Below are 14,818 nucleotides of genomic sequence, written 5' to 3' on the forward strand. Positions count from 1 at the left end.
AGCACCATATACACTTCTGTATGGGGGGCCCAGGAGCAAGACATTCCAATGACTGCTACAGTCATTGAAAAATGCTAATTCTTTTTAGTGTTGCATTATAGAGATCAATCAGGTCTGCTTGAATACTGAATAAACATAATGAGTATGATAGGAATTGGGAAACCTTGGTCAGGTGCAAGAGGGTTTAGGGGGGTATAAAGTGTCCCAGCACTGTAATATGGAACAGTGAATCTGTGTTAATGTGAGTGACGGTGAGCCATATAATATTTTTAGGATAAAGTGGAATAGTGTTTGTGATTCTGAACTACTTACCCAGCAGTACTTGACCTCGCTATAGTTCTTGTAGTGAAAAGCAATCAAATCTCCAAAGCAATGTTCAAACATCTGGTGTAAAGCCTTTTCAGGTGAGCAGGGGAATAGTAGTAGAAAAAAAGCATAATATCATTAATATCCTTAATTTCAATGAAAAGTTGGATGAGCAGCTGTATACAAACTTTTGGACATATGGTGAGAGGGAGAAAGTGGGTTATGTGCATTTATATTTATATATTTTATGAAAGTTACATTTTATACTTTACACTCCAAATGACGAAAAACTAATAAAACAATTTTTCACAAACAAAAATATGCATATGGTAAGTTGTAATAAGTCATATTACCAGTTTTTAAAAATATCTAAAACTTAGTTATTAGTAATAGAAATTTCAGTGAGAATATCGGTATATAGAGTTTTTAACTAGTAATAATATCATTACAAATAAGAGAGCACAAATTCCATGTTAGTCAATGAAAACATATGACTATTCAAAATTATATTAAAATAGCAGTCTTTAATATTTTTTAACTGAAAAAAGTTAAAAACAGCAAAAAAGTTGTTCCCTGGTTGCTCATATGTCTCTCAAATTTTATCACTATATTTCAGGCTATTTTTGAGATTATGATATTCAAAAATAATTGCTGATTTATAATTGCATACAATATGATGGTGCACAAACAAGGAACTCCCTGCCCTCTGCTCTGTGAACTTTTGATTCCTACCATACTTCATTCATATTCCTAGTAGGGAGGTTCTGAACATCGCAGAGAGGATTACAATTGCTGTTCTTTGTTTTATATGACGCATTTCTGAGCAACTTCAGGTGCAATCTGGAGAAAAATAAAGGGGGGGGAAAAGTAGTGGATAGCTGGATAGGTAGCTTGCTAGTATGGCAACCGGCAATGCTCATACACGCCCACTCACCCACAATAGACTTGTCACCTGTCAGTGTGAAAGCAGAGTAAGCCGTGAGAACGAGATAATTGAGTCATACCCACGACATATTTATCTCATTACCACAACTTCATTATCTGGTTCCCACATGTTAGTAACTTGTGGCCACAAATTTTTACTTTTTTTAAATGATGTCACCTTAATACAGAAATTCTAGTAGTACAAAAGTGCATTACAGAGAGTTGGGACTTCGCTGGTACAGCCGGTGTCATTTTAAGTTAAACGGCTTGCTATAGATGTAAGCATGGCGATGTTTTAGACTGTATGGCTCAGTTTAATTAGTAGTCTTGACTTTTGCGTGTCTGTGACGGAAGAGGAGGCTGCGGCTGCGCTCTCCGCCGAGGAGAGGAGATGAGAAACGGGGCGATTTCGCTGAGAGCAGCAGTTACTTCCCTCCCTCCCTCCAGCAGCGTTTGCAGCACATTTATCAGGAACCGTGTGAGCGCCGCCACGGCAAATCCGGAGCGCTCAACTTCATTCAGAAGTCTTTCGCTGAGCGCCTTCAAATCTGGATCAAAAAGTCGCCTTTGTCCTGGCGTATTTTGCATTTTCGCCATTTTTAATGTTCGCCAGAGCGATCGGTAAGTAGAAACAACGTTAATGCTGCACAGTGAGCGCAGCAAGCTGACTTGACTACGGACTGCTAACGTATGTTAGCCACTAAGCTATAGCTAAGCACTGCTAGCCAACAATAATATCCGGTTAACGTTACCCAGCTCTGCGCTGTGCTGAGGGCTTAGGAAAATAGGTAACTATCAAGCTAACCTTACTGACTAGTTGGTTAACTAACATATCTTACATTTTATATTCCTGCCTGCTGTTATTGCTACATATTCATCTAGCCATCTAATAGCTACCTAGCTAACAGTGAAGTGTGGTTGACTGCTGGTTCACACATCGCATTTTTAACCCAGCAGCATCGCTGCGCTGTTTGAGAAGCTGGCTAATGCTGGGTAAGCCAGCATGCCTTGGCTTGACTGGCCCTGTATCTTCAGACTGGAATCTTAACGCTAGCTTAGTTAAGCTCTGAGCGCTTCCAGGCCTGACATGCTGGGCACTCACCGATCATCACTACTAGCTAGTAACACGCTGTGTGCTGTGTTGAGATCTCACCAACGCTATCGTAAGCTGCCTTCGTATTGTTGCAATATAACCCGTATTAGCTACAAAGGTAGATAGCTAGCCAATTTAGCCTAGCTGGCTAACTTGACGTTAAAGATGGTAAATCCGGGTCCATATAATAAAAATCCGCGCCACGGTTTTGATCGGACTGACTGGACGCCTGCTACTGATTAGAGCAGTTTATGCAGTCGGGAACAAAATCCGAAGCGGATTTTTACTTTCTGGTTGGACCTGGATTCGCCACCATAGCTTTAAAGTAGACACCAAACCTCTTGCAAGTTAGCTTAGCTGAGCATGTAACTGATCACCTACTGATTGATATTCAAGCTACAGCTGCACACATATTAGTTTAGCTCAGTATTTTTCTTAATATATAGGTAGTAATGTAGGATAAATCATTAGGTATCTTTTTGAGATCAGACATCTAGGTTAAGCTTGATGTTGGCTCACCTGATGTAAGGTTAGCCAGTTAGCTTGGCTAGCTAGTACATCACCGACTGATTGCCTGACTCAGTAGCATGGACACTTATCAGCTAACCATAGCTATTAGTTAATATATTTCATGCCATTTTTTTTAAAGACATAGATAGCTAGCGTTAACCTAGTTATATATTTCCTTAAAATAAAACTTATCTTACCCATAGCTGTTAACATGCATCAATGCCATCAGTAGTCAGTAGCCTGCAAACTTTGCTATAGCTAACGTCATTTTGTTAACCTAGCTAACCAGCTAGCTAATTAATTATCCTTAATGCCATTTAAAAATAGAAACGCACAGCTGGGTATATATTTAATTAAAATAACAATTTCCTTACCCATTGCTGATAATTCAAGTTAACAGTTCTGCTGTTTATCAGCAGATTTTATTAGCTAGTAAACTAATTAGCTAGCTGGCTTGCTAACTAACTATTTAAGTAGCGTTAGCCAGCTAGCTTAACTAACTAACTAACTTGTGGATATACATTTTTATGCCCACACCTGCCTTCGTTTGTAAGCTTGGTGATGGTTGATTCTTATACAGAGCTAGTCTGGTTTACTAGGTTAAGCTAGCATCACTGACTCAGTAGTTAACTAACGTTAGCTTGCAAACCTAGCTAACGTCAGTTAGTTAGCGCTAACTAGCATTAACTATCTTTCATGCTATTTTTAAAGAACCACATAGCTAAGCCAACAACATTATATAGTTCCTTGAAATAATACTTTAATTACCCATACCTTCTCATGACAAATTATTTAAAAAGTCTTCTGCTTATCAGCAGGTAGCTAGCTAGCTAATACCTAGGTTAGCTAAGTAACTAGTTAACTAGCTAATTAGCTAGCTAGCTAATTTGGCTGCACTGCGAATGAGTTGTCCACACCTCCCTTAACTTGGTGATGGTTGACTATAACGTTATTATACATAGTTAGCTAAGTAGCAAAGCTATTTTACTCTTAATAATTTCTGTTGTTTTGGCAGACTTACTTTGTCGGTGTCAGGCTGCCCGCCTTAGTTTTATGCGCTAATAGTAACCTCACGCCCTACCAGCTCGTTAACTAATTATATAACCTAGTTTAACTAACCTAGTTTGTGAGTGGACTTGTGGGGGAAAAAAGTAAGTCTGTAACGTTACTTTCAGTCAGTTGTAACTGTAATGTGGGGTAAACAGACCTACTGTATCCTCCTGAAATGTGATGCTGCCTCGAGCACTTTTAGGACCTGATGCATATATTATGATATATTTTATAAAAAAAAAAATAGTTTTTTACATATTAAAGAGATAAGATTGAAGGGACGTGTCAGAGGAGTTAGGCTTGGAATTTTGAATTTCATGAATTGTACAAGCTGAAGAGACAAATCAGGCCACTATCTGTTTATTATTTTTATTTAGCTAATTCAATGAGAAGTTATATAAGCCCACAACACAATTGTCTCCTTATCTCATGTTTTTGTTTATCTAAGAAATGTTCGGTGTCTTTGGTTTTTTTCTTTAGTTTGCTCTGGAACTAATATACAATGCAGTAGAAGTCTGTGTAACAAGAGAAGAGATCAACTGACAGACTTAATTATTTATTATTTATTTATTGTTGGTGAGCTGACGAAGTTATTTAAATGTTATACATTATAATAACAAGATTAATAAAAATAAGTGCATGGAAAAAGGCTGGGCATGTTGAATGTGGTACTTTTTTGTGGTGTTTGATTTATTTTTTTAATCTAGTTTTATCAATTCAAGTATTTTTCACAAGAAGTATACAGCTAATATATTTGTTTCAGCATAACTCTTGTAGTTCTCACATTGCTTGTGTAATTGCAGTATTCTCTGTGTTTGTGGTTTTGCAAACCAATGATGCAGCTTCTTAATATAGAATATATATTTATATATATATATTTTTTTTTTTAGCAAGTCAGTGACACTACAAATGAGCATTTTACCACAAACACCTTTAGTCTAATACTGGTAACAGTGAAGGCATAGTGAATAAATAATATACATTTACACAGCATGGCTAAATTATTCTACATCATTTACATTAATGGCTGTCAGTAAATACAGGTACATTTTATTTGGCCTCAATTTGTTTGTCATTTTATAGTGTGCAATTTGCAGGTTGTCTGTAATTTTACTATTTAGCTGATGTTTTTAAACATTTTAATAAATTATTAGTGGGCAAATATTTGTTCCACTGTGTGCAGACCTTCTAGACTGCTATATACAGAGTTTCAGTGGATAACAGAAGATAGGAGGTCAAAATTGGCAAAGTTTGTCTCTTTAGTTTTCTCTTTAGTTTTTATATTATGACATAGCTATCAAGCTATAGAAGGTTATAGACCCTGAGTTAAGGGTTAATTTGGGATGACAGGAATGATTGGGACAGTTCAGGGCAGTAGGGGAGGGGAGGGGGGTGAACCCAGGCTCTAGAATGAAAAATTGATTATTCCATTTATGACTAAGAGCGCACACTATGAATCATATTGAGTCTTTCCACTTCTAAATGGTATTTTATGTATGCATCACTGCTTTAGAATTGCACTGTTGCAGTATAGTTTTGCTTGTCATTGTAATACAGTTCTTACTGTGACTTTTCATTTTCTTCTCTTGTTCTTACCCCAAACAAGTTTGGTGGCATTTCTGCATCTGGAGCAGTGGATGTATGAGAAGCGCAAGAGTACAGTCTCATAAACTGATAAAAGTGATAAAACATCGCGTCGTTCCAGTACTGCCCTGAGGCTAATGTCATTGTGATTTATTAATCCCTAAAGTTTTTTTTTTGTTTGAAAATGTAATGTGCGGTTAATACTTATTTACGGGAAGTTTACAATATGTTGCAATGTGTTGTATGTAGCTAATGTCATAGATTCTGTCATTTAGTTGATGAGCATTGCATGTAAATGTGTAACTTGCCCGCATGTTTTTACTGTTTCACTGTCACTTGAATGTTGCAGGTAATGATGCATTTAGTTTCCATTCACCTCTTTGTAATTTGTGAGAAAGACCGTATGGCCAGAACTGTACATCACAAGTCAGAAAAGACTGATTATTTAAAAAAAAAAAAGAAAAAAAGAAAAAAGTCTGATAAGTATATTGAACAGCTATTTGGTAATTAACATGATTTACTTGTTCTGGATTCTGTCCTCTCTCCGTACAAATTGCATAATTATTGTCATTTATTTGAAAAGATCAGATTTGACCTGTCCCAAACAAATCATTACCATGTAGTTGTTTTTGAATTTGGAAAATGTGAATGTTTCAGATTTTAAGTTGCATGGTTGTTTGGTCAGCAAAGGAAAATGGTGAATGTTTCCAAAAATTTGACTAAAAGGGTTTGCATCGATATGGGAATTCTGAGACAGTAACTTTATCTAGTATTGTTTGTGTATTCATTCCAGTGCTGATATACACACATAAAATGTAGAAATTGGGACTCATTTAGCCAGGACTAGGATCATAATGTTTATTTGAATGAATAAATAAAATTAACAAAACTTTATTCTAGTCACCAGCACATTCGGCTTGTCCAGAATATATGCTGCAGCCAGTGAATATCAGATTTAATCAGTAAAATATATTTGTCCAGTTCTGATGTGATTTGTCATTCTTCTCTAGTTTACTGACTCATGTTTGAAATACTTGGGTCACATTGCTGTCATTCCACCTAGAAATCTTTGGTGAGGCCCTACTTATGGCTTTCTGTCTGTCATTTATTTGTGATATAAAGAGGCTTTCAAGTTATTGCACAATAATAAAAAAAAAAAAACCTAAACTCCCTTTTTGATCTGATTGACAGGAGCCTGGCATCATGGGTTTGCTGTTACCAGCCAATGTGCTGAAGTGAGCTGGACCCTCCCTCCACTGTAAACTCTTCCCCTCCCCCAGGGGTTTAACCCCTCCTCCCAGCCAAAGGGGGACCAGCGGCCATGGCGGGCATAAAGCGCGGCTACGATGGCAAGATCGCCGGACTCTACGACCTGGACAAGACGCTGGGCCGCGGGCACTTCGCCGTGGTCAAACTGGCACGCCATGTTTTCACTGGGGAGAAAGTAGCAGTGAAGGTCATAGACAAGACCAAGCTTGACACGGTTGCCACTGGTCACCTGTTTCAGGAGGTCCGCTGCATGAAACTGGTGCAGCACCCCAACATTGTGCGGCTGTATGAAGTCATCGACACGCAGACCAAGCTCTACCTGATCCTGGAACTGGGGGACGGAGGGGACATGTTTGACTACATCATGAAACATGAGGAGGGTCTGAACGAGGAGCTGGCTAAGAAATACTTTGCTCAGATCGTTCATGCTATCTCTTACTGTCACCGACTGCATGTGGTGCACCGTGACCTGAAGCCTGAGAATGTGGTGTTCTTTGAGAAGCAGGGCTTGGTCAAGCTGACGGACTTTGGCTTTAGCAATAAGTTTCAGCCAGGGAAGAAGCTGACGACCAGCTGCGGCTCGTTGGCCTACTCTGCTCCGGAGATTCTGCTGGGGGATGAGTATGACGCACCTGCAGTTGGTGAGTAATTATAGTTACCCTACCAATACACCTAAGTATCCAAAGTACCACGCAAATCTGAGCTATTGCATATTATGAAGCTTGTAGCATGGCAGTCTGGTATGAATGCAATTACTGTAACACCCCTAATTGTGTTGTTTATAGCTCACTATATTGCAACAAATATTGAAAATCAAAATGGAATATTGACCTCACAGTTTTGTTATCTGTATTTCTGTGTAGATGAGTCATTTACAGGTTTTACACCACTGCCCTTTCATACTACAAATGTTGCTCCATAACATTTGGAATCTATACGTTTTGAATGATTACACCTTCTAAAAATGTTGTGGAATTCCTTTGATATTTTCACAAATATTCACGTGTTCAGGTAGTTGCAGGTTTCGCACGTCAGAAGGGTGAGGTCTGGAGTTGCTGGAGATGTTCAAGCATGTCGGAGCATGCTGATGAACCAGTCGTCACACCACTGTATACCACAGCCTAGTACTGTAGAATGGCTGCCTTCTCTGAGGGCATTTTTGCATGTCTGGGAGAGCCCAGTGTCTTAACGGCTAAGGGCCATTGGAGAACATACTGACTCTTGTGTCTGCTGCTGCTCAGATTTTTGGTCGAGTCACAGTGCATGCGATTGGATGGTGGAACAGTTAATCCTGTCTTTGTTTGCGCTGAGCCCTCGCTGCTGGAGCCCTCATTAAACATTTCTTATTGACACTGTCAGGGTGATCAAATAGACAGTGTGCTCTGATTGCCAGCGGCCTCCCCACTGAGATTGTTTCCGGCTTTGCATCCAAATCGATAATACCGTGTCCCGCGTTTGGCTGCCAATCTGTTTGGAGACCCCATTGTCAAACTGGGCAGAAATGCTACAGTGCAGCGGTTGGCCCAGGTTCATGCTATTATGTGTGTGTTTGATCTCTTGTAAGCCTGAAGATCTTTCTCCTGTCGACTGCTTGACTCTCTGTATAACTGGGAGTGTATGTTTTTACTTTGGAGATTTTGTTTCAGGGCAATGAGCGTGGCTTTTTATTGTTCCACTACATTGTCAGTGTAGATGAAGCTTTTAATAGTTTTGTCTATAACGGCTGTCAAGCGTGGCCACTTGGTTTTGGCCAGAGACTGTAAAAATAAATGGATGTCGTTTAAAAAAAAAAAAAAAAAAAAAAAAAAACGAATTCTGTGACCCATTAGCTTGATTACTTTTTTTCAGTAGCATCTTAGTTTGAACCTAAAACATAGATCTTGATGTTCTATTCTATAGAAATCAAGCCATATTGTCAACCATGTTGTAAAAGAGTCTTTTTGGTAGAGGCCCTAGGTAGGGCCAAATATTTGGTAGGCCAGTCATCATCTCCCAGAACAAGCGTCTCAGACTGCCTTCATTGGGTTTGCAAGGACAACTGGATACGAGTTTGTCTTGTAATTATAAAGTTTGAACAGTAAAATTGCAATTAATGTATTTTATTCCAAAATCATTTACATTTTATTTAAATTACAATACCAAAGTTTAACTCTGCTTAAGGGCTGCAACAATTAGTTAATATAATCAACATATTTATTTAGCCAAATATTAGTCCTTTCCACTTTTAAACAACATTTAACGACGACATTTAAATGCCTTTTAAATCAACTCATGTTCAGCTGTATCTATTGTTTTTAGAGATGGAGGACATGGCAGAAATTGTTGACTAATGGACTAATCGAAAAAATAATCATCAGAATAGTCGACTACCAAAATATTCATTAGTTGCAGCCCTACTCTGCTTGCTGCTAAGATGAACCAAAGCTACTATGATCCAGTTTAACACCAGTGCTGCTGTAAGTAAGTCCACACAAATGTGTGACGATTAACTGAAGAAAAACTAATGTTAAACAATATTCAGATCTGATCAAGGATAAATGTGGAATGACAAAGACTTACAACAAATCACATTGACTGTTTTACTCTGAAATCAGACTTACTGAAAAACTGTATACAGTCTCTGTTAAAGTTATCGAGAGCAATAGCACATGATTAAAAATGTGGAGCTGAAAAGATTGTTTAGAGGATAAAAATGAGGTGGGACAATGAGCCGTTTTGTCATTGAAACATATTTGGAGATGCTTGGAGCTAAAGATAAAAGTTTGAGAGAAATAGGTGAGTGTGAAGTTGGAATAGTGCTCTTTGGGAATATCTTACTATATGACAGTACTGCATCCTGTATTTATTTATTGTGTTTCATCAGCTTAGATGTTTGCAGCTGTTGCCAGTGTCACCTGGTCATTAGCAGTGATAAATGAATACGTGATTCATGGCAGTGGTTGGGGTGAGCGGTGGGAATAAGGATGTGAGTTTGGTGGATGTGGGTTAACATGCCCCAGAAAGAAGAAACTCTCTCTGCCCTGGCCTTGTTTATATGTGAACCTGTTTGTTGTTGCAGGGGTTTCTGAGGAAATGAGATGCAGGAATAAGTCTGAGAATTCCATTTTTAAAACAACAGGTTATGGTTCACAAAGTTCTGAGGAATAATTTCTCACACTCACAGCAGTTCATTTAAGAGAAGGTGGCTTATTTTGTTTTTGTATATGGAAGATATTTTTTTAGGTTGGAGATGTACTTGCCATTAACTGATAGCAGACTTGTGTGTCCTGTATCCGTTTGGTGTGTCAGTTGTGCGCTTCCTCAGAAAACAAAAATCGGTATGTATGCAAGGCGCAGTAAACACAACAGTATGTGGCTCTTAGCAGCAGCGTAAATGGCCTATAGCTTTAAAGGCGCTTAATAATTTCTTGTATAATATGTGAATGATATATACACCAAGCACTACCTAGCTCACTTTCCTAGGGTTACCTTTCTTGAGTCTTGAGTCAAAGTATATAAGCAGAACACTTCCCGCTTTTGCTTTGTGGCAAGCAGAATTTGATTTCCATCTCTGTAGATCCTAACACAAAACAAGTCATGGACACAAGGTTTGGTTCTTAGAGCAATCCATATTCCCTTAACTAGCAGAGTCTGAAGGTGATGTGCTGCTTTCCAGTATCAACAACATCATATTCTTTTCAAGTCACAGGCTGGTAGAACTTCTGTAGTGGGCATGCTGTATGTAAAGTTTGGAGGTTTTAAAATTGGCCTGTTTTTTTTTTTTTTTTACTCTCTCTCTGTTCTGCTGTATTTTCCCTTGAAGGAAAACAGACTAGTGTTTGAACGGAACTCTCATTATTCAAGTATGTGAAGGTAAACACAGTTTGACGTTCTGGTGCACCTTTAATGTGGTTTTGTATTTCAGCAGCACAGGACCCTTTAGACTCTGTTATTCATGTAGACTAAATGGGATGTGAATAATCCTTTATTCAAACTGTAAATACTTCCCTTTATAAAAAGTAATATGTGATGTACTCAGTTGCAGTGTGAATCTTTAATCAGTTAATGAAGTATAGATCGTTCAGGCAGAGCTTCATCACACTTTGGCAGCGACATTTACAAGATTGTGAGCTGTGAATTACCATGCCTGTGGGATATATTCTATTTTGAAGTGGTTAACTCTGAAAGTTCTGAAGCTTTTTGTCTCGTGTCTGTTCTAGGAGGACATTATATATACTTTTTGAGGCTTATTGAGGTTTTTCTCCAAGGTAAACTGACTTTAATAGGCAGTCCATTTTGAAAAAGCATGGTAATTTGGTTAGAAATATATTAAATGATTTTTTGTAAAGTATGTTGGCAGTCAACCTAAGCTATGGTGTAGCTCATCAAATATCCTGACAGGATCATTAATATCTAGGCTATTTGATCTGGCTGGGACAGAACAGTTAAATATGGCAGAGATGAATCCTGCACTTTTATTAGAATACAGATTAAATGGTTGAGTGCACTGTGGCCTTGAATTAGGCATAATTCAGATAAGAGTGATGAATTTATTGTTCAGTGTTCAGTGTTCAGTAATCTTCTCCTGCACGTCCACTTCAACATGGTGGAAAGACCGGCTGGTTAGTCAGTAATGTAGAGATTGATCTACCCATGGGGAGTAACGGTGATTGGAATTTGTTTTATGACTCTTTCCTCTTAGTTACTGTTGGTATTTTGATGATGCTAATTTCACAACATGGATTTCAGCAAATGCTGTCACTCAGGCTAACCAGTCTTGGCCGGGCTGGCTGGTTTTTGGGTTTCTGACAGTATTGGTACTGGAAGGAATTCCTTTTAGATACTTGGAATGAAGTCTGGGGTGTTCATTAAAATGCCTTTGTTCAAAGAACAATTGAACGAATGCCAACCCTGAACCTTAACATTGGCTAAAGAACAGAAGGCCTACTGCACTTTTAACATAAAGGTGCTTCAAATGCTTCTTTAAGGAATTTCGTAAAATAACCATCTTTATGGTGTTTTTGTACCTGACAGTTCATGTTGGTGTTGGTCTGGTTTATTTTGGGTTCACACTGTCGTTTAGTAAGAGGGTCAGAGGACTTGGCTGCAGACTGTCATCATCAACTATGTAGCCTGACTTTTTTCCTATCTTGTCACTGATTGATGTGTAGAATGTAATTTTTGGCAAATCTCCTTTTTTAGGTGTTTCTGAAGAATGAAATTAGCATATTACCCTCAAACGTATTATTTTATAATATTTAACATATTTAATTCTGTTTCTAAATAATCTACAGTTAATCTACAGCTACAGTAGATATAGCAGTCGCCAACGTAAACGAATTTCAGCACTAGAATATATATATTTTTTCTTCTTCTGTTGTTTAATGGGTAAAGACTCTCTGCCTCAACTTTGTAAGCCTAATTGGTCCAAAAGTCTGAATTATCAAAAAAAGTGCTTTCTTACTTCAGACAAACTGGACCATGGTTCAGCTGAATTGAGCAGAGACCATCCCTTTTGGTCAAACCAAATGTTGGTCTTTTGGTCTAGACCATATTTAGTGGCACCTTTCACACTAGCACAGAAAAATATGAACTCTGTACAAAACAAAGTAAGTGTGTGAGCACCCATAGTTCTGAACCAGGTTTAAAAATAAATCTTTCCTTAAAGTTTTAACCAGTTTAAAGGTTCTGCACACCTCTGTTACAGACATTCCTCATTGTGAAACTGTGGCACCGCTCCAATAACCATTTGCAGCACCTTCATTTTAGTGTGTACTAAACATGGTGCCTGGGCTGATGAATGCATGGAACAGTGTTGTGTCAGTAATTGCCTGTAATGTTTACGTTCCACATCAGCAGTGACTCTTTGCTTTGCTATTTGAGGACAGTGCCAGGATATTGGTCTGGTGGGAATGTGCAGTCTTTAGGCTTTGAGGTTGAGTACGAGATGGACAAGTGTTATGATCATAGAACTCTGTATATTGTAATAATACAGCAACTTGTACAATAAATTGCATTGAAGTAATACATAAACATAGAATACTTTAGCTATCTAGAGCATTTTTCTGGTGTCATTGGTTGTCTTCTAACTGAACTTTTGTCTGGCTGTTTTATCAGTCCCATAGGCTGATGTCTAAAATCAGTCTTTGGGTGTGATAGAGAGTTTTCTTCTAAATGTTTAATGACCTCGTTGCATCGTTTGATAGCTGTATTTTGCATGTTGTGGTAATTCAGATCTTGTAGCTGGTAAAATGAGTGGGTGTAAGTTTCCTGTTTAGAGCTTTTAATAAAATTTGGAAAAAAGGCTCTGTGACTGCACTTCTGTATGTGTACTTTCTATACTCAGTGTGTATATAGATATACACTAATCACCCATAATATTTAAATTTGTTCCTGTCTCTTTTAATTAACTCCTATATAAACGAGTATGAACGAGCACTTTGTTGTTCTGTAATCACAGACTTAATGTTCACAACTCCAGAAGTCCACCACAGAGCAGATATTATTAGGGTGGTGGGTTATTCTCTGAACACTGACACTGGCTGGCTTTGTGTCAGTGTGGTGGTGTGTTGGTGTGTGTTGTGCTGGTAAGAGTGGATCAGACTCAGAAGTGCTGCTGGAGTTCTTAAACATTGCCTACTACCAGGTTTGACCACCTTTTCCACCTTGCAAAGCCAAGTGATAGAAGCTCAAGTGTAGGGTTGGGTACCATTTCAAACATTTTCGATACGGTACTGGTTTAATACTTTTGAATTCGATACCGATACCCAAACTATACTTTTTTTCGGGTACCTTTTTCTAACCAAAATTCTAACCAAAAAAAAAAAAGAAAAAGCGATAATTATTCTTAAACATATTACTCATGTCGGCTGTTAAAAAATATAATTCTCATACCGTCTATAAGAGAGGCTACCATACTTTTGAATCTTGTTGGAACAAAAACAATAAGTATGATTATTTGTGGTGCTTTATTGAGAACAAAAACAAAAACATTAATTTCCCTATGCATTTCAGTTATTTTTAAGAAATATCAGCATTAGATTGGCAAAAATAAATATTTATATTAGTGTGTTAATCACTTGAAATTCTGTATTATTGTAAGGGGACAGGAATAATGGGGCATGTTGTTCAGGTCTGGCAGACTAGATATTTTTTTGAGAGAGAAGAGAGGGAGCTAATCAGACAGAGCGAGAGATACACAAACACAAAGATGATCTGTCCATCTTTGGTCATAGGACGCTGCTTGTATGAGTCTGTTTTGTGGCTATATTGATGCTGTTTTGCGGTGGGGTTGGCCCTAAAAGATTTAAAAACTCCAGCAGCACTGCTGAGTCTGATATCCTCATAACAGAACAGCACGCTAACATAGCAGTGGCACTGCAGTGATGAGAATGACCCATCAACCAAATAATACCTGCTTTTTGGGTGGATCCTGTAAAGTTATGAGCATTCAAGGACAGGATGCTAAAAGGTTGACAAAAAATGCAAAAAAGTAGAGATGGAGTTTCATGCGTAAAAATATATATATATAGAACGTACTCCTAGATTAAAGTAAGTTGAGCTGGTAAAAGTGACTGTGTATAAACAAGTATGTGGCATTAATGTTATGGCTGATAAATTGATTCATAGTCCATAAAGCTTTCCAACAAACAACATCTGATTTACTACACAGAACTTGGCATAGTGTACTTTAAACGCACACCTCAAGGGACCTGAAGGCCTACTTCACTTTCAGCACAGAAATATCAGCACATCAAATGTACCGATTTGTCTATAGAATGATTGCTTTGCTTAAAAGTTAAAAGTACCATGCTCAGATGCCTTGTTGCACTGTATCATCTATAGCATTTTTGACACATGCACACACCCTTCTACTGGAAAAGTTAGCAGTAATTAAACAGGAATGGGTTGAGGGTGACCACAAGCTGCAGCTGAATTTCTGGTTAGAGTGACAGGGCAATTTACCTCAACAACACCAAGTACGATTCCTCTGAAATTACTTGGAAGGCTCATGTTTGAAATGCAGCAGATGCAGTATTGGGAAAGAGGAGTGAGATATATGCTGCACTCTATATTCATCCATATGCACACATGCTGTGGACT

The 14,818-nt window shown here is 38.1% G+C and overlaps 1 protein-coding gene across 1 annotated transcript in view; it reads left to right on the forward strand.

The window, feature by feature from the left end:
* Positions 1-1,611: 1,611 nt before the first annotated feature.
* The window catches only part of snrka (SNF related kinase a), a 47,975-nt gene continuing 34,768 nt past the window's right edge, over positions 1,612-14,818 (forward strand). Inside the window, exons 1-2 of the mRNA XM_007250417.4 lie at positions 1,612-1,851; positions 6,659-7,377. Coding sequence (XP_007250479.3) covers positions 6,789-7,377 — 589 coding nt within the window. The 5' untranslated portion in view covers positions 1,612-1,851; positions 6,659-6,788. The remainder of the gene's footprint in view (positions 1,852-6,658; positions 7,378-14,818) is intronic.

This window comes from Astyanax mexicanus, chromosome 6 (genome assembly GCF_023375975.1).
Source record: "Astyanax mexicanus isolate ESR-SI-001 chromosome 6, AstMex3_surface, whole genome shotgun sequence".
Lineage (NCBI taxonomy): Eukaryota > Metazoa > Chordata > Actinopteri > Characiformes > Acestrorhamphidae > Astyanax > Astyanax mexicanus.